General features: G+C 42.1%; 1 protein-coding gene across 1 annotated transcript; it reads left to right on the top strand.

Moving 5' to 3' along the window:
• Positions 1-340: 340 nt before the first annotated feature.
• LOC308310618 (C-type lectin) lies at positions 341-3803 on the top strand (the record flags this gene model as incomplete). Its single annotated transcript, XM_080756999.1, has 3 exons — positions 341-380; positions 2196-2510; positions 3436-3803. 3 exons carry the CDS (start codon positions 341-343, stop codon positions 3801-3803), a joined length of 723 nt encoding a protein of 240 aa, XP_080613125.1.
• Between the last annotated feature and the right edge of the window lie 18237 nt (positions 3804-22040).

The following is a 22040-nucleotide window of genomic DNA, read 5'->3' on the forward strand; positions in this document are numbered from 1 at the left end:
GTGTACACAATCAAAATAATTGGCCTTCTGCTTGAAATGACATCACTCTGACATGGTTGAGGTGGTTTTATAAGGGTGTCTGTACTGTCAGAAGCCCTGCACAACACACTCAAGCAGGTAAGAGAACGATATGACTACAAAACCATGATTTGAAATATTTGCCTCGGGTATGATTAATGAACATGTAGATCTGCTATTTTCACAATTTACCAAAGTATTCACAAAGTATAATAGAGGTCGATGGAAGAATATTGTTCTGCTGCCTTTCAATTGTGATGTGACGTCTCTCTCTCTCTCTCATTTAGCCATTTCACGTCAACCACCTGACCGTGACATCACCATGGAGATGAGCCCTGTGTTTCTACTAGTGGTGTGCTCCGGTGAGACTGTAGCCACCAGACATTATTACATCCTGAACGATGGTAGTTCATGTAGGGCAACACAGGGAATAAATGTTTTGTTATTATTATTGTTGTTACTAGTCCTTACCCGTTCGAATATATGAACACCAAATTATGTACAGTGTGGGTAATGTGATTAATAGATCATACTATTGATGTATGTATTTTGAGGTGTACTCAGTCTGGTGTCCCGCGGGGTGCATACGTTGGTTAGACAGGGTACAGGCTTTAGTTTCGACATATTATTGGACCGACAACCTACCTCAACCATGACCGCAAGCACGGTCTAATTCTTTGTTTGGCCCAAAACATTGTGTTTATTGTCACAACAAGAGTTGGCTTTGTCCGCGGCGTAAACGTCTTTAAATAAATACTTTCTGAAAAGTCTATGAGGAAAATGAACGGGGATTTATTTTCCGAGTCTCTCGAGAGGGGCCGGGACTGCGCCGCTCTATAGGGGTTCATGTGATTAAAATGTGAATGTTAAAAGCAATAGTTTAACATATTGTATAAAGTCACAGGGTGTATAAAGTCACAGGGTGATATCAGTCATGTAAAAATGCATTGTACATCTATATTAATTCATTTAATCAATGTTTTTGCAGCAGCTTTTCATACCACAGTAACATCAAATCGCCTAAGATGGTTTGATGTGTTGAAGGAGAAGACAGACCGGACTGAAGCCCAAGATGAATGTCAGGAGACTCACTTAAACCTGACAACAGTGTTTGACTCAGACGAAGCCTATGTAATATGGACACTTACCACCAAAACAAGTGGTAACGTCTGGCTCGGTCTTCATCGTGGGCAGGATAATGTCTCTACTTGGTCAGACGGTGTCCCTTATGCGTTCAGAGTCTCCACCGTAGTTCCATTAAACGGACACCAGATCTGTGAGGCCATTCACAACAACACATGGACAGGCTTCAACTGTTCAGACAAAAAACCTTTCATGTGCTACAAGTGTAAGTCGTAAACATTATTTTTATTATTACAATAATTTTTCTACTGCTTAAACTCTCCTATTTTGCTCAGACCCAAAACCTTTCATGTGCTACAAGTGTAAGTTATGAAATATAAATAATCAATACTATACCAAATCATATTTGGTATAGTATCTTAAGACATCTTATGCTTAAGACTTTTGGTGTTTTAAGCATTATATTATACTTTAGCTATTGAAAAATATCAGCAAATATCAACAAATATATCTTGTAGATCTGATATTTTTCTTAAATCGTGAAAATGTGGCACAAATCTTTGAATATATATTCTTTCAGAGCGTTTTGAACTCTTCTCACTTCTGGGGGAATCCCTTGATCAACATATTTTCCGATGGGGGTCCGCGGCCAAATACAGATCATTCTGGGGGTCCTTGACATGAAAAAGGTTGAGCACCACTGACAGACTTTTAGGATTAAGAAGAGTTTTTTTTAGAATCGGCTAGTCCTAAATGGGTTAATTTAGGAAGATAGCCCAAGCCATGCTTCGCCACTAGAGGCGAAATCTTACGGAAGATCACGCAAACGCCCCATGTTTAGTGTTAGATCTTGCGAGAGTGTGTCGCTGGGAAAAGAAAGGTCAATAAAGTAGATTTTCTCATGATTTGTTGGGAAGATTGTGTGGCTTGTGACGATTATTATTATTAGAAGCTGTGTTCACGTTTTTTTGTCTTGGACAATACTACAGTAGGCCCACTAGTATAGCCAATCTGCTATTTTCACCCAATGTTTGCCCCAGAATATTATTAAATGAGGATATGTCTAGAGACAAAGTTGTTGTGTTCTTGTGCAGCCAGTGACTACATCCTGGTGGATGTGGAGAAGGACTGGTGTGAGGCCAGGAAGTACTGCAGGCGTCACCACACTGACCTGGTCAGCATCAGCAACCAAACACAGAACCAGGAAGTGATGGAAAAGGGAAACAACAGAAGCTTCTGGATCGGACTGATGCACGACGAGTGGGAGTGGCAGGACGGAGCGTGCTCCACGTATAGAGAATGGCCTAATTATAACAATGATGATAAATATACAGGTGTTTCTAAATGGGGCGGCCCGGGCCTAACTCTATATGAACATAGCAGTCGTGCAGCTCCTCTTTGCTCCAGAGGTAAGTGCTTGCATGAACATTTCACCTTTGTTAACCATTATGTCCAGTCCCCACTAATGCTCAGTACCATTTCTGGTTGGTAGCATGCATATGTACCTGATGATGATGACATCATCAGTGGGGAGGCTACTTTAAACTAACTGTAATGTGTTCCAATGACTCTCAATGTCCACACATGTGTACAAGTAGTACAACAGCAGCAGCAGCATGTACCGGTAGATATATATATTACGACAGGTCCCGTACGTTCTGCTTTACGGCGATGTCGTAGCGTTCCCTTAAAGGTGCAGCAGCATACATATATTCCATATATGACACTAACTATTTTTGTATCCACTTGAAATTGTTGTTCTGACAACTAATGCTCTCATAGGACTACTAAGTGAAGTCCACTCATTTCTGTGTGGCCTGGTTCACTATAGTGGTCATGTGGTTAATTGATGCAACAACTGTGGCTACTATTTTAGCATGTATAGATCGATTTCCGACACCGTTGTGAAAATGAGTATAAATTACTGTAGGCTTAGTGTGTATTAGTGTGAAATTCAAAATGTTATGAGCATGAGAGAGATAAATGTGAATAAAGTCAATCTAAAACTTGAAATAATCTGGAAAAGCAATCACAATGACATTTAAGTAGTGAAAGCACGATAAATATTTAAATCTACCATGTTGTCGTTATAGTTGTGGTGTCGAATCTGCCATTCACAGGACTTTTAAAACGATATATTTAGTAATTTAGGCTATAGTGCTTGGTCCTTTATTTAGTTTTATTTATAGACCTCCTGTGATTTGGTCTTGAGAAATATAATGCAAGGTTGTGAATGAATTCCTAAATGTTATGAAGACATCTCCTGACATCTTCTGATCAGTGTTGATTCCTCCAACTGATAGGTTTGTGTTATATATTTTCTTTCTACTTCAGGCTTGGTGAAAATCAAACTAATTCGTGAGAGGAGAACCTGGGAAGAGGCCTTTGAGTACTGCAAGACTCACCACACCAACCTGCTGTGGATAGACGTGCCTGAAGACCAGATCGCTGTGGAGCAGTGGATGAACGCCAGAGATCTTGTGACCGGCCAGATGTGGCTCGGTCTGAGACAGAGTCCTGTCTTTGGGTTCTGGTTCTGGACCAGTGATCGGGTGGTGAACTACACCAAGTGGAGTTACAACAACGACATCAACGGCCCTGACCTGCCTTGGTCTCACCATTGTGGAGCCATCAACAAGAACGGCTCCTGGAGTGACGTGCACTGTCTCTTCCAGCTGCCTTTCTTTTGTGAGGACTATTAAGGTTCCAAGTTAGTCGTTGAATCTTGAATGTTCTATTGGAGGGATTAGTCTGTTCAGGCTTGGTTTCATTCATCAGATGATTTCACTTAAATGAAGATACTTTTCAAAGGATAGTTTGTAACCGAGTGCGGTTCAATACATGTGTTTAACTTTGTATTAATTCGTTTTTATTTTAACCTGGAGTTTCTGATTTATTTTAGCTCCTATCCCCCTCTCCCTCATGCGGCCTCAACGTTTCCCAGGCCATGGTTCTTCTTTCAAGTATCATCCTCAAATGTTTATACTTGGGTTAAATTAAATGTCGGTAGACGAATTAAATGTGAAGACGTATATCCTTCGGGACAATTATTATTACACTATACGCAGCCATTTTGTGAACCATCAGGGGGCGCTAATTTGTAGCTCTGTATTTTGCCTTTTTTGTACTAGTCCTGGGCGACATGACTCAGACTCCAAATCAATATCACAATTATAGGTCTCTTGCACACTGCTGCTTTTTTCATATACTTTTTCGGAAAAAACAACTTATTTCAACATTTTGCCTCGATTACATGATAATGAACATTATTATTATTATTTTAATATTGGGTGTGCAATAAACATGAACTTAATCATAATAAAAAAAGTCAACCAAAGACGCGCCCTAGGCAGCTGCGTGCTCTGCCTGTAGGAAGGGCCGGGCCTGACAGCACCTCAAACGTCCTTAAAACAACAGACTTCCCAAAACAAACTGGTCAGGCTTCTACTGGGCCTCACCCCCCCCGAACCCACCTCACCCCTGCCCACTTTGACAAGCTGGAATGGCTTAGGGTTGATGACAGAGTACAGCATCTTGCAATGGGTCTGGTCCACAAGATTCGATACACCACCAAGATACCCATGTACCTGTCTAAATACTTCCTTAATTTCAATGAAGTCCACACCCACAACACCAGAGGGAGCTCAACAAACCATGTGCAACCCAGATTCGACACAAACAAGGGACTAAATTATTTTCGCTCCTATGCCACTAAAATGTGGAACGCCCTACCAAGTCATTAAGACATGCAAATCCCTTGACTCCTTCAAAACCGCTCTCAAAGGGCACCTACGGACGGCTGCAATTCGAAACTGGCCCCCGTAAAATCTGAATCCCTCACTGTTTCTTTTCCCTTTTTACCTCCTTTATGATCAATATCTGTTCTGTTCTGTTCTTTGGCTAAATAGAAGTGTATATTTGTACTTCTCTAAATGTTTTGATGAATTGAACAAGGTGGACCCTCTTGTAAACAAGTGTAATGCTTTATTGGGTCGTCCACTCACAGTTAACAGTTTTTGTATTGAGTTGTGCTTGAAATGTACTGTAATTCTGCAAACTGTTAATAAATCCTTCAATCAATCAATCAAACTATACGTTTTGTAAATGTACTCTGTAATTGTTATCATTGTTCTTTCATTATACCTGTTCATAAATATGTGTATTCATCATATTCATCCAGCCATTGTTTATTCAAGGCGCCAATACTACTGGAAGAATCTACCATTTGCTCTTATAACACGTCTTTCAAGTTTCAACCCATATTACTCTCAATGAGTAACGTGTGGAATTAGTATGGCATTACTGTCATGCTGTAGGCCTACCATAATACTGTGCAGTTGATCATTTCATTTTCATTTTCATTTTGAACAATAAGTCAGTTATTCCAGTTTGTAGTGGTTTGTGCATCAACATGATTAAAGTCAATACAACAAATTAAATAAATTGATAGATATTTCTTTATTTACCCACCTACAGCACCTATACCTAACCACGTACTGTGCCAAAATACTTATCGCTAATGCCTAGCTTATACTCATAACATAAGACAGCCAGTAAAGTCAGCCAGTCAGGCGGTCAGTCAGTCAGAACTTGTTTTTCAGACCCTGGTCTGGGTAACAAACATACAGTAGGCTATGTTATACTGCAGGTCAGACAGGATGATATTTTGAATGTGTCCCCATCGATGACGCTAACCCTGGAGGTGTAAATTAGCTCCTTTCTTAGTCAAATAAACGAACAATATTTCCATAATGTGATGCCAGTACAGATATGTTGTGATATAATCAGGACACAGGTCCAGCCTGTCACTTTGCAGGACAACACACCTCCGAGGAGCAGGTAAGGACAACGCATTGTGGATTTTGTCAGTCAGGTGGAAACTCTTTGCAAAAAAGGTTCCCTTTTTTATTACTTTTTTCATGAGAAGACTGATGCACAACTCAAAGGTTATTGACAGGTGTGTAGGACAACCAGCAAGGTCCAAATGTTCTATCTGTTATATCTATGATATCATATCAAAGAAAAAGGTCTGGAACTGGAAAAAAGGATACTCTCTATTAAAAAGGGGAAACAATAGGGAAAACCTGACACGTTGTGAGCTTATAGATCCGTTATTCTCTTGGGGTAAGTATGGAGATACAAGGTTTCTGCCCAATGTGGGAACGATTTGCTTCTGATCTGACTTCACCTTGCCAACAACCCACTTCAATATTGTCACTGTCGGAAACGGTTTCCTTTTTTATTATTATTCGTTTACCATTGAACCCTAGAACACTAAAACGTAACTTTCGTCAAACCATTACTAAACTCGGGTATATTTTACCCAATATATTCCATAACAAATATTTCTCGTCAAAATATTGAAGTACAGCAATACATGGCAACTTGAGGTACTTTTGTCATGACTTTTCACAAAAAAACAAAAAATATAGGATATCATAGGGGGGCAAAATTGGTGAAAAATGTGGGTATTCTTTTAAAAACATTCCTTAAGCTGGGAACTTCTCCTTTGGTCCACCCATTCCTGGGACATGTGAGAATGGTCCAGGGGGAAAAAGGTGTATGTGATGTCTCTCTATCACTCTATCATGAACACGGGTGAAATTAAACCGAACACCTGCCTGTAGAAAAAAACAGGGATGTGGGCAGGGAAACAAACCTATACCTTATTATGGTATCACCCGGGTTTAGTGTTCTAGAGGGTTAAGATAGTGGAAAATAGCCAATCTACAAATATGTGAGGATGATGGATGGACACAGGGAGGTAAAGAGAAGGCATGATTTCTTTCTACGTCCGAGCATAGACATGGTAACGCCCCGCCTGCCTACCGACACTGCCCGTCTTGCCTGTCCTCCGAGATGCAAGGGTACTCCGTGGTGGGAAATAATACAAGTACAAGAGAATGGCAACACGCGACAGTAACTTGTAACTTTAATTTTTGTAGAAGAGCTCCCGACCGGATCATATACAGACTTTTGAAACAGAGACCAGGCTTTCCTCCGAGGTGGTGGAAAGCCTGGTGAGGCGAGGTTACATGCTGGATAGTCTGCCGCGAGGTTTTCTTTTTGCAGATAAGTCTGTGGTGGGAAATAAATAAATAATACAAATACGATATAATACAAGATAATGACAGCTTGGCATGCGCAACTTTTATTTTTGTAGAAGAGGTAAACTAATATTCTTTATGCCGTTGGCCTGTTTATTTGTATACTGTACATGTGTAAACTTGAAACATTATTGTACTGTAAAAAGGTCTCTTTTCCCTTGATCTTTAACTTTTTAGTATTAGTTTACTATAATTAGATCAATACACGATAATCAACAGTAACACTTTAACTTAGAACACAGCCAAAATCAGTTGTTCACTCAATTATTCAATCAAAGCAAACGGTACAAACAATATTGGTTTGCCTCTTCTACAAAAATGAAAGTCATCTCGGAGGACAGGCAAGACGGACGGTGTCGGTAGGCCAATCAGAGGCAGGCGGGGCGTTACCATGTCTATGCTCGGACGTAGAAAGAAGGACAGCGAGGAAATAACATCACAGGGGGAGCAGAGAGAAAGAGAAAGAAAAGAGGGGAGAGTAACAAGGAGTCAAGGACAGAAGGAGGAGAGAGACGAGCACTGAGGCCTTTCCAACAATTAGCATCATGAGAGGAGCTACAGGGCGCGCGCGCGCACACACACACACACACACACACACACACACACACAAAATGATATATGTATTTGGCCTCGGACCGCCATGTAAAAAATATTATATTTAGTTCCAGGGACCTCCAGAAGCAAATATTTGAGTTTTTAAAAAAATCACTAGAAAAACCTATATTCAAAGATTTGTCATACATTTTGAAACATTTTCAAAAATAGCATATCTACAAGCTTCATGACGCAGTATGTGCTGGTAGATCTTCTAGTTTTGAATAGCCCAAAGTATAGTTAATGTGGTTAAATTCTAAAATGACACAGATGCTTTCCCGGTTTTAATGGGTTTATAATGATGTCTTTTACGATGTAGATGTATTGGGTTCTCAGAGATAACAGCGGCGTACAACTGGAGATTCTGTTCACTGTGCTATAAAACCTTTGAGAAACACTGATGTCTAGAGGTTGATAAAGGGTCGAGACGGTTCATGCATTGTGTCTTTCTTCCTCGCTGTTTTCGTAGACCGCTCCACAGCAGCATGCTGTGAACATCGGCCATTCACTAGGACAACTCTGGAGGTCGTTCCATATCATTCCCACCGCCACTTCAGTGACTTTGCCGTTGCCATGGAAATGATCCTTGCGACATTGGTGTTGTGCACAGGTAAGAGAATGTGTGTACACATCAGTTGCATGTGCAGGACCACATTGGAAATGGACAAGTGTTTCGTTATACGTGTTATATCCTGGGTTTAAGCAGTGGAGGGAAAAAGTAGTAAGGTACAAAAGTTTTGGTATCAAAATGTACTTAAAAGTACCAAAAGTAGTCATTATGCAGACTGTCCCGTTTCACACATTTTCCAAATGTACAAAATGTATAATATTATATAAATATATAAATGTATACAAAATAGCAGATCTACAAGCTCACAATGTGTGGCATCGCAACGCATTGTGAGCTTGTAGATCAAGCATTTCCAAATGGCTGAAATGTATATGGGGCTGAAGTGGTTAATGTATGGTAATGGTAATTTTATGATTTTTACATCTTTCATCCAAATCAAATCATACATCAAGTACAATGCTGGTCAGTCATGGCTCCCATTTCACTGAAACCCTGCTGGTCACATGGGTTAACAAGTGGATATGATATGAATTTGATACGGATAAGATTGGGTTGTATGCTGTAAGGACATAGACCGATATTTCTGCATGTGCATGCAGACTTTTACTTGTAACAGAGTAGTTCTATATTGCAGTATTGATACTTTAGCTTTGACATTTGAGTACTTTTTCACCACTGAATATAATGTAAGACAAGTTATATGCTGGGCTGGCTGTTGCTATCCAAATATTGTGTTACAGGGGTCTATAGCTTGAGGAACCAAATAGAACTTCCATTGAACTCAATGAACGTGGCCGCCATGTCCTTTTCTGTCACCGTGTCACCCTAATACTTTAAAATGAATGTTGTGCATTGTTCTATATTATAGGCCCGTTCATTCCCCCCCCGATATAGGATCAGAACATGTTGCATTGTGATACGTTGTGAGCTTGTAGATCGGCTATTTTCGCCAGAATCCTCGCCCCCAGAATAGGGACGCTACGTAAACGTAAAATGTGTCATTCATTTCCATTCACTTTTTTACAGCATTTTTCCATGCCACAGTGACATCAAGTCACCTAAGACAGTTTGATGTGTTGGAGAAGACCACCTGGGAAGAATCACTCAACACATGTCTGGATGCTCAATCTAACATATCAAGTGTGTTTGACAACGATGAAGCCAATGTAATAACGACACTAGGCCTACTTAAGCGACCTAAGATATACAATGTTTGGCTTGGTCTTCATCGTGGGCAGGATAATGTCTCTACTTGGTCAGACGGTGTCCCTTATGCGTTCAGAGTCTCCACCGTAGTTCCATTAAACGGACGCCAGATCTGTGAGGCCATTCACAACAACACATGGACAGGCTTCAGCTGTTCAGACAAAAAACCTTTCATGTGCTACAAGTGTAAGTCGTAAACATTATTTTTATTATAACAATTTTAATTCTACTGCTGTAACTTTACTCTCCTTTTTTGTCATCAAACTCTGATTTAAGGGTTTAAACTTAATGTTTTAGCTTTAACACGAAAAGGAAAACATCTACTTTTCACAGGAATGTGTGTTTTCCAGGTTTCCAGCACTTCAGCCAAGCTTTCCAGCAGCCATTACACCTGAACATGTTTTAATTTGATTATAATATCATAAACCAAGGGTGAGTTGTTGTGTTCTTGTGCAGCCAGCGACTACATCCTGGTGGATGTGGAGAAGGACTGGTGTGAGGCCAGGAAGTACTGCAGGCGTCACCACACTGACCTGGTCAGCATCAGCAACCAAACACAGAACCAGGAAGTGATGGAAAAGGGAAACAATAGAAGCTTCTGGATCGGACTGATGCACGACGAGTGGGAGTGGCAGGACGGAGCATGCTCCACGTATAGAGAATGGGCACCGCCACCTTATTCCAATGATGCGAATTGTATAACTCTGATGGACTCTAAACTTTTCACTTATCCACAAATCTGTGGTACCCTCCAGGCTGTTGTGTGTTCTAAAGGTATGCAAAGTTTGTCATCAGCTAGCCTCTGTACCCAGGCTTTTATTTTCGTTGGCGTTCGGCTGGGGGAACGAGAGACATTTCCTGGTCTAGGACAAGAAAGCTGGTCTAGAGGGTGAGGGGAGGAGGGGGGCAGGGGTGGGGGCTCAGATCGGTGAACCGATATTCTCCAGTGGTTGCTCCTTGCACGCCAGCCCCTCTAGACCAGAAAGCAGGCTTGCTAGGCCAGGCAAGTTATCAGCTACTACACTGCACTGTAGGTCAGCGGTTCTCAAATGTGGTCAAGGATTCCCCAGTGGTTCTTGAGGGCATTCCAGGCGGCCCCCACCTAAAATATTGATAGTTAGTGAATCAAATGGACCGTTACAGGTCTGTAACTTTCAGAGTGTACAAATGGAACCAAATGTGACCAGATTTGACTAAGAGCCTGCCATCACGCAACCTCCAGCTTTTCAGAGGAGATTTTTTATTGATTTATTTATTATCCAAAATCAGTTAATAGTGCATAGGCAGACTCTTCCCATACTAGAGCATGTCTGAAATAAGTGTCAGAGCTGAAATCGACATGTAAATATGAAATAAAATGCTTAAACATGTAGCTGTAATGTTAGAGACCACAGAAGTGAACCAATTAAGCCTGTTTTCTCAACTCGCTGTTTTCTGCAAGACATTATACTTTATAATACATTATACTCTCCAAAACTGGTAGGTCAAACTGAACAACCAACATGTCAATTTGAAGCTATGATTCCCTGCTTTCATATGAAAATTCAAGAAAAATCCAATGGCAGTCCCTCAGTCAAATTTTACCACAAATGGACTCGCATTTGCACACTCTCAGAGCTACGGGGGGGGGGGGGAAGTCCATGAAATGATAAAGACTGTGAAATGCTGCTGTACAGTAGGTACTTTATCTACAGTGTCAGTCTCATCCTCGTGTGTGTACTGTATCACCATTTCACTAGTGTCCCCCTCTACTTCAGGCTTGGTGAAAATCAAACTGATCCGTGAGCGGAGAACCTGGGAAGAGGCCTTTGAGTACTGCAAGACTCACCACACCAACCTGCTGTGGATAGACGGACCTGAAGACCAGATCGCTGTGGAGCAGTGGCTGAACGCCAGAGATCTTGTGACCGGCCAGATGTGGCTCGGTCTGAGACAGAGTCCTGTCTTTGGGTTCTGGTTCTGGACCAGTGATCGGGTGGTGAACTACACCAACTGGAGTTACAACAACGACATCAACGGCCCTGAGCTGCCTTGGTCTCACCATTGTGGAGCCGTCAACAAGAACGGCTCCTGGAGTGACGTGCACTGTCTCTTCCAGCTGCCTTTCTTTTGTGAGGACTAAGACTACTAAGGTAGCAAATTAGTCATCTGTGTGCCCAGATTGCCGTTTAAATTTCCCTACTGGATATTTCTATTATGTTGATTAACTGAATGCATTTTTGCAGTTAAAGGGATATTTCACTTTGAAAGGGGTCATTTTATCATCTACTCAGGCTTTTGTGAGTTTTTAACACAACGCGTGCGAGCGATTATTGCCCTGACGCTACGCTGATAGCATTGGACGACCAACCTTTTCCAAGGCCGACAGCAAATGTTCTCTTATAGCGAGAAGCACACCGCATACCTCAATTTTGTCCACTCCATTCTGGAGATATTTACCTTTATGTAAAACCTGCTTTTGTAGTAACATACACTTCTTGAACAGAAAGCCAAGCTAGGGGCCATTTTATGTCAGACGTTGACAGGCAGTTATAAAAATGAACACAAATAATTTCCTATACATACTAATCACCAAATGAAAGCCCTGACTGCCTACTTTTACGAGGACAAAAGTACACATTGATCTCATCTACCCTTCGGTAATTGGCTTTTGTTGGCTTTTGAGCTAAAGAATGAGCATAGGAAACTGTAAACAAAAGTACCCAAATATTGCCCGTGGCATGAGACACACTGGGCAAGACCTAACTGTCGGATGTTCCGCCAAAGGAAATTACGCTGAGGTTTACAAATCGGTTTACATTCTCTGTGATTGAAACGAGTGTTGTGATTGGTCAAAAAATATTGTTTCCGAGGGAAGACAAATTGTGAAAAATGATTATTTGTATTCAAATCAATAATCTTTTTTTTTTTTTACTGTTGCGCCCTTAATTGCAGCCTTTGTTATTTGGGACATGGTGTTTCTGGGCATTGTTGAATTCATCTACTCTTACATATATCCAATTATTAAGAATAAAGTTTGACAGTGTGACTGAACCTGCCTGTGTCAAGGTCTTGTGTCAAGGAGGAATTGAGTCAAAACACATACATGGTTACAATCCCACCAAACGATACAGCAGGAGAGAGAAGAGACGGAGGCAGCAAAGACAGATAAGTAGGGAGGGAGAACAACAACAAGTTAACAACAGGCAAAGGGACATTTTAGTACACCTGGTGGAAAAATACTTGCTCGCTGGAAGATTCCTTAGACAGAGACTTGAGGGGGGGGGGGGGGTCGCGAGAGAGAAAGAAGAAGTGCAGAGGTTGAAACAAAGATCAACTTAACACGTTTATCCATTACATTCTCTATCACCGATCAGAAACCCAGCCAGAACCATAGACTTGCACCTAATGAGGGCTTTAAGTAGAGCCCATGCGAACCACATACGTAGACCCACTGAGATCTTCCATCTAACCGAGTCCACAGCCTCACAAAAGGATGATGAGATGGAAGGGGAGACACAGAGGGAGAGAGAGGAAGACGGGAACAGGCCACATTAAGGGAGGGAGAGGTTGGAGAGGAGAGTGGGAGACACACTATGAGGAAGTGGGAGAAGAGAGGGAGGCCGGCACGGGGAATGCAAATAGTCTCCTGTGCACACAATAAAATATTTTATATTTAAATATACCAAGGTGTGTGTGTGTGGTGTGTGGTGTGTGTGTGTGTGTGTGTGTGTGTGTGTGTGTGTGCGCGTGCGTCAGCCAGTCAACTACTTAGCAAGCATAGCCACACGTGTGTGTACATAACTGCTCATGTGTGCTCACCCATCAGTATGTCTGTGTGTGCACATGCAAGCATGTGCACACAACTTCCAATGCGTGTGCGACGTCAGAGCCACAAAGTACGTGAGGCACACGTGCACCCTCATATAGTGCACCACTATAAACCCCAAAGCCTGGAATTGCACAGATAAAAATGCTTCCATTCCAAGGTCAGGGTCGGGCAGTAGATCCAACACTGACTGATAAGTGCCACTCTGATACACGTGTTATCTTAACAGCGAGCTTAGGTTACCCTCACCGTGTCGGTGATGTAGCTCCAGATCCTGTAGAACAGCCCTGGGGCACTATCAGACACTGTCCCCGCGGACGGCACACAATCCCTGTTATTCACATGGTATTGTGAAGACTAGTTAACTTGTAACGCTATAGTGCAGGGTTTCTTCTCAAAGGGGGCGCCGCGGCACCCTAAGGTGCCATGACGCCTTAATTGCAGATTTTTGAAAGATTTTGTGTAAATCATGTAAACATTTAACACTATCAATTTGGGGGAATCACTCATTTAAGTAGGGTGGTTTAAGTGGTCATGGTCCTTTGCGACACAGTTTTGATAAATAATTATTATCATGATTATGTACAGTATCCCTGCCTTACCACACTCCTCCCGTGGTCTTAAAAATATCCATTGTGATGGATAAGATTGGAAAATGGTTATGGGCCTTAGATAAGGTAACACTTTAGAACCATCTACTTTCATTGGCCTACAGAGGCCACATGCTGTAGAGATGAACAAGACAGACTGAGATTATTATAGATATTTTAGATAAGAGGGATTAACTGAAGAGTATGATGGTGGCATGCCGTGCTCTCTCTCTCTCTCTCTCTCTCTCTCCCTCTCTCTCTCTCTGTTCCCTCTTTTTAACTACTAGCGGTGCCCGTGGGGCCTCTACAGCGGCGTTGGGCACTGGCCTACTTGGAACGATGCAAGTTGGAAATGCATGCCCCGCCCAGATATTATGCATTGGAGCCTCTACAGCGGTGCCCGTTGTGCACTGGCCTACTTGGAAGTTTGGAACGATGCAAGTTGGAAATGCATGCCCCACCCAGATATTATGTATAATGTATGTGTCCCTTTTATTCCCATATGGAGTTCCTTGTCAGGCATGCCCAAGTGGAGTCTATCTGTGTCAGCCATGCTCGTGTACTTGATATGTATTGTGTACTGCCTGAACTGTAGCATACTTTATGGTTAGCTACGAGAGACATCTCAGACAGGCAGCAAGGTCAGCCTTGCTGCAGTTAGCGGTTATTATGTCTCAAGTGTTGCTGTCACGTCATTAGGACCCAGCTCTATATATTTCCTGTATGTGTGTAATAAACTGTGTGAACCTTTAGCGTGATACTGTCTCGTGTCCCGTTATGTGTTCTCCCGGGCCCGCCGCCGCAGTCGTCGTACCAAAGGAATAATTCAACTGGATTGTCACACACCACCCAGCCTCCACACACACTACCGGTCTGCCAGAACCAGACGAGGGTCCAATTAGAGTTTACAACACTCTGCGTGACCCAACCCAATAGAATGCAACACTTAACACAAGCCCTCGTAGTAAACCCCTGACATGATCGTGTAATAATTTTGGTCTATTTCTCACAACTCACAAGGCTCTCCCTCTCCATTGCTTGCCAATTAAATGGCTCCCTCTCTTGTCTACTGGTCTCTGGCCTTTTGCCAATCAAATGGGCCCCTAGTCAATTTTCTACTAATCAAAACAGCACACCCCCTGTCCAATTCCTGACAAATCTAAATAACACCTCCGCCGATTCTTGGCCATCTTTGCTTCAGTGTCGGTAAGTTCACATTCACAACATGAACACATGCTGCTACTTCATCAAAACAAGTCTCCCCAATATAGAAAGTACTTGCAATGATTTGAATAAAAGTGCTTATGATTCATATGTGACCGTAGGCTAAAATCATTTATGTTTTATATTGCAGTCAACCAGATCAAAGCAAAGTGCAGTGCTTTAAAGAAATCCTCTGATTGAAACCATCTTCCTCTGTACTGTTGGGACCCGGGCCGTTGTGAGCTTGTAGAGCTGCGTTTTTCTGAGAATGTTCGGTACAGAAAAGCAACACTAGTGTCAAAATGTGTCCACCGGCATAACTCGAACACTGTCATGACACTGTGGTGTAGCGGTATAAATCGAACAACTTGCATTTAGTTCTCATGCATGGCCGCAAATAACTAATTCCACCTATTGACAAAATTGAGAGACACAATAGCAGTTTTACGACATTAAAGTGGGGGAGGTGTTGGTAGTGTTTGGAGAGAGACGCAGTGAAACGGAAATAATTAACATCACCACGGATACCTGCCTGTGAGATCCACTGATGCACAACACCCAGCTACTTTAAATTGTCAGAGATTCCTCCGGGGGAAGCTCAACGCAAATACAGTGTGTTGGTTTGCTACTGCGGCATTGTCAATTAGTGCTTGAGTTGCTGTGTGTGTGTGTGTGTGCGTGCGTGCGTGAGTGCGTGCGTGCATGCGTGTTTTCAGCATTTAAACTGTTCGATTTGTCATGTTTAATTGCATCCGATTGAACAGTTAGGTGACTGTAAATATGTCACAAATGACTGTTAGGAAATAGGCAATTGCAGGAATGTATTCGGCTCCCGGGAGCTGTATGGGTTGGCGCCCCAGACTGTGTCTTCCGTGAGGAGGAGGCCCAACAGCCCACGGTAAGCCCTTTAGGGGGGCCATTCAAGCCGCAAGCGGAGCCTGCAGCACCACCGTTGGCCCCGGTGGAGCCTGCGGAACCATTGCGGCTCAAGAACCTGAATAAGTGTCTGGTGCTGGGAGTCTGGGGCGACGCACAGGCCCTGGCTGCACCTGGTGAGAGCATGATTGGACCTGGTGAGACGCAGGAGGGGCCTGGACAGATACGTCCCAGGTGCATCCATTCAATTTTTATTGTTCTATAGTCCGGGTCCATTTTGATTATATATGTTCATCTATTTTACAAATGAAGAATTTCTTCCCTCTGGACAATCAGGCATATGAATGATCAGGGAAACGAAAAACAAGCTCGGGAAACACTAATATGCCAAATCAACTTGCAATGCAAATTAGCAAACGACTTTCCTAGACTTCTCCAGTGGCGCAATTAGGGTACAGACAGCACTGAAGTGGCTCTAAAACACAGAGAGAGAGAGAGAGAGAGAGAGAGAGAAAGAGAAGCGCTAATGTTAGATAAATAATAACAGACAACATACTGGAGAAAACACGGTATAGAGAAGAGGGACTAATTAAACACATTTTACAGACTCCCTTAATTGGGGGGAAAAAAATCTAACCAAATGAACAGATTCCAGAGTGCCTTGTTTCTGTTTTGTCTCGTGATAAAAGCTGGGTAGCTTTCTGTTCAAGTTATGCGATATGGGCCATTTGATTTGAAGCATAAAACATGAGGGCCCATCCTGGCTGTGGGACAAAGGACGAGCATATGTGTGTCCCACTGTGAAAGGAGAACAAGGAAATATTACATGGGCACATTTTTACGGCGCGAGTGATTGTCTGATGTCTTTCAACAATGGGGAATCAGAGACTTAATGACTTTGATAATGATATGTCCCGCGTGCACACACGCCCACGCACACACACACACGTCTTTGTGAAAGAGATAAGACACTCCATCCATCCTTTAGTACCACATTAAATATTCACTATGTCACCACTCTCTCTCTGTCTCTCTCTTGGCTAAATCCCAAACATGCAAATGGCAATTGTGCGCACTAATGAATGCATGTGGGAATTCATCAGTGCATTGTCCTCAGCTGAACCTGTATCTCTCTCTCTCTCTCTCTCTCTCTCTCTGTGGCGGTTAATGATAGCCCGGGGTAAAGTTCAGACATACCGGATGAGAAGGAGCAAGGCATTCAACCCAGTAGCAGGTAAAGCCACCTCATCACGCTAGCAATTGGAGCTTGACGACTTAAACACTCTATCCTCGGTGAAACAGAACTGAAATGCAACAGCCGCACGCACGCACGCACGCACGCACACATGCACACACACACACACACACACAACATGCTGATGGACAAAGAACGCATACAGCACGCACACTGCCACAAACACACATACTGTCATGGACCAAGAGATGGTTAAATACGGACATCGCCTCGTTCTCAAAAGCCTTCAGATATTAATCTTACTTTTATTTCTGAGAAATGGGCCTATTTGTCCCGTCAGTAATTTCTTGGTATACTTTATAGGCCTATGTCATTTGTCATTGTCTGTCCTGTGCAATGTTTGTTTACGAAGCCTAAAAGCCAAACATAAATGAAAATTTGATTAATATATTCCAGTGTTCCATGCCAAAGTAAATACAATTAAATCGTCCGTCACAATTAAAACTAAGTCACTAAAATGTCATGCTCGTGCACGTGACAACAATGTCTGTCTTTCCAACAGCTCAGTACATTTAGATGTGACACCTGTACTGTAGTCATCACACCTACAGTAATGAAGTTGCTTGTTTCTCAGGGAGCCCATCTTCACTAAAGTTTTGAGGGTCCAGACAGGCAACATCAGCGTTTTGCATTTACGATACGATACGATACAACTTTATTGTCAGCTTTCACTGAAATTTGCTTTGCGTCCATGACGTCACCGTTCAAGATACAGTACAGGACATACACAATACATTACACAAGGTACATTACAGGACACAAATCACAGAAGCAGACAGGAACAAGAACAATAGAACATATCCTCTTGGTTTACCGATTTTGGTTTAAAAGCAGAACAGACTGGTGCCGAAAACCTCCTATTTTTCCCCCGACAGATTTCTGAGGACTGTAGACTGCTTTGCTACTGTATTATACTATTAAATACTATTGTTTATACCTATTGTAGCCAGGCAGAGTTTGAGCCTCAGGGGCTCAGAGTGAGTATTTAAAGGCCCTTCAGTCAGTCTACCAAACATAGGCTCTGGGTGTTGCTGGCCTGGCTGTGGGTCTTCCGACCTGAGCCTCATTTGTTCTGGGTTTTATCTTTTCAATGACTGGGTGAGTAACATGATGCATGATGTTGTTTTTGAGCATTGTATATGCAGTATTTTAATCATTTTTGTTACTACCCAGGTTTAGGTCATTTGTCTCGAGTCCTGAAGTGACGAGTCCATGTGCCGAGAGGGATAATATGAAAGAACAGACACTTGAAGTATTATGTAAACAATTTGGTGTTCTGATTTGGTTGATGTATTTTGCTATATTGTACTAAATGGTTGTTTGTCTCCATCTCCACTTCCTTAGTAATCACCACTGCCGTTTAGTTTAGTTTGAGTTTATTGTTTCTTTTTGTTCAAGCCATTTCTGTTTCTGTTAATTGAGCTGTTTTTACTTCTACAAATTTGATGCTTGTTTGTTTTACCCCCACACTGTGGCGAGTGCTGCTGCTATCCGGACGCCAAGGGGAGCCTGTATTGGTGTATCAGCCAACCGGCCGTGTGGCTGGCGGCGAGTAGGATCTCACTGTAGCCCACGACCAAGGTTAAAGGTTTGCTGTGTTGCGAATACGAGCACCTCTTTTCACGGTGTCGCCTTTGTTTCTTGCATGCTGTGTGCTTCAGTGCGTGTGTGTGTTTAGATACTATTCCTAGTCGTTATTTGGGTAAAGGCTAGTTCCCCTACAGCTTAGCTCCCCTGTGAACGTTTGGTTGACTGTTTTGCCTGGAGTAGGCTATACTGCTGCTGTGTGGTGTTCAGCACACAAGAAGAATGCCTTTTTTTTGCCTTAGCTTTGTGCAGTAAATATGTTTGTCTGACTATTTTAAGTGTACTTTTGCGTTTGTGTCTCTAAAACTCTCATACACTATTTAACAATAGGCTTAGGCTATGCAGCCGTTCTGTGCGCGTGCACGTGCATGCGTGTGCATGGCGTCCCATGGTACCAGTAAAAAAAATCACCATGACACCACTGCACTTTGAAAGAGCTGATGCTCAAAAATGCAACACGGTCTGTGTCTCAACACGGTCTGTGCCAAAAATGAAATCGCACAAATCAAGGAAATTGTTTATTGTATTATGTTTCCTTTTGGGACTCAGTGATCCGTGTACATCAACCGTGCCCTTTTATCTTATTAAAAATAATAAGGTAATAATAAAAAATAAATGAAAATGGCAAGCTCACAACACCTTGCGATGCGAGCCATTATGATCTTGTGGATCGGCTATTAGGGCACAGATGGCAGTGGCAGTGCACCATTTAGAATATGAATGTGAACAGAAGACCTGTTCTGAGTGTGTACAGTGTACAGATAAGCCTACAGTAAGCCCTGTCTAACATCATCCCTCCATATTAGCTGCACTATATCCTTTTAGTTGCCCACACATGTCAATGTCTATATTGTCCTTCAGTAATGTCTGTTTCAGTAACACTGCAAAAATATTCCACTGTAGATGACTCAGTCTACCACAGCAGTCAATCTGCCGCAGCCACAGTATGATTTAACACAGATCCCTTGGGGCAGTGAAGGATAGTAACTATTAACTCAAGTATGGTAGCATATTTAAGCATCATTTTGAGGTATTCTTTACTGGAGTATATCAAATTGAATATTTTTACTTCTACTCCACTAATGTACATCTCAGAGGCAAATTAGTGTACTGTACTTTTACTCCACTACAATTATTTGAAAACTTTAGATAAAGGCTACTTTGTATGAGATTATTATTATTGCAAAACTTAAATTAACTTTGGCCGTATATTTTGGCTATTCAATTTCAAAACATTGAACACTGGTCCCTTGGGGTGATATATTGGCCTTGGCTAGTAGTTTTTGAGGGGCGATAGCTTTTGGTGTATGTAACCCACATTTTGTCCAAACACAACACAAACATTGTGTAACACAAACCTTGATGACGACGGTGAGGGCGCAAATTGTGATTGGCCAGAATGAGATGATGTATGATGATGTACAATGATAAGAGCACCCCTCACTGATTTTTTTTGTTTAGTGCTAGCCCCTCCTATATACAGCTTTAAAGTTTGTGTTTGAACAAAAATGCCATTGAAAATGAACAGAGAATTGGCCAATAAGGGACCACCAATGCACATTCTTGATGAAGTACAATGATTAGAGCTTAGAAAATGCTTTGGCCATGTCTCGCGACCCCCCTCCACCACCAATACATAAATATTGACCTCTACAATAACCTTAATAATAGAGAAAATACATCATAAATAAATACTGAAGCCAGATATAATCTAGCTTCAGATATAAAGGAAAGTTTATCCATGCAGTACTACGGTATGTTGTTTTTAACAGCTGCAAGCTGGTCAATAGGAGCTTGCTCTATATCCGACCGGGTAGTAGACACTGGAGATAATTTTCTGCTGCCTGCACGAGTGGTGTGCGCATGCGTGCTATTGGAACGATACAGAGAAGAAATTGGAACGATACAGAGAAGAAATTGGAACGAATAATGCAGCTGGTAATTAATTGATTTCATCAATTTGGGCTTGTTTTTTTATTAATTTGCCCCCCCCCCCCTCCCGACCCCCAGGTTGAGACCTCCGTTTTTACAGTAACAGTAACTTGGTTTGCCTCCTCCCCTATCAACATGGCATGTTTAAGGCACTGCTATAACAGCATAATCTAACTGCAGAATCTGTTTTGAGAGATTACTCGAGACAGACTTGTCGGCTCACACAATATTGTCAAAATCCTCTGCATAGTGCCATAGTCTGTCGATTAAATGAGTCTAGCTGGAAAGCAAATTAGTTAAAGCCTATAGCTTGCTCCTTGGCGGATGTAGAAAGAAATGTCTACAAATATTTTACAGTTTGTGAACGGAAATGACAAATGGATGACAGCTTCACACTATGGTACTATACACACTGCTGAACACAGCAGTCGTTTAGCACTGGGAGACAGCGTAACAGTAGTTAACACTGGCCATGGTGACAAATAATATTGTTGAATGGCGAACTGTCTGGAACATTAATAAAGATAATTCCCAAGGACTTTCTTTGTCCTTGTCTCTATAGTGCGGCCTAAATGGAATGCTTATGTGATGACAATGGCACATCCTCATTATATAATCCTTAGCTTATCACGCATTGAGTTGGTATTATTCAAAGTATACAGCCAACGAACCCGGTATCTCAATCATGTCTGTTATGCAACATGATGTCACAATTTTGCATATCCGTTTTTCACCTGTACGGATCGAACCACAAAGGGATGCAGAGGTGTGCGTGCGTCATTGTGATTCACGATCGAAAGGTCACCTCCTGCTGGTCAACACAACACAAGCCTGGTAGTATGACACGAAAACATCATCTGCCAACATGGAAACATGAAGAGTTTCTTCTTCCCGGTATACTGTCTATGGAACTTTTTTTTCGGGTGGAAACCTTGTATGCCCACAAAACCACTTAAAATTATTAATATTTTTATTATTATTTTAATAGCAGATGTACAGTAGGCCTACAAGCTCACGACACGTACAAGCTCTCTCACAGCCTACGAGCTCACGACACTATGTTTGCTACTTTTATGTAACACTGTATGACAAGTAGGGCATTCATTTACAAAATGAACGCTGTCTGCCCGACAGCGGAGATATGCAAATGTCCTGTCACCGTGTGCAATTCTGGATGCCGTTTCATCCAAAGGGCTCTTACACCAGCAAT

This window comes from Protomyctophum bolini (assembly GCF_963924005.1).
Source record: "Protomyctophum bolini genome assembly, chromosome: 23".
NCBI lineage: Eukaryota > Metazoa > Chordata > Actinopteri > Myctophiformes > Myctophidae > Protomyctophum > Protomyctophum bolini.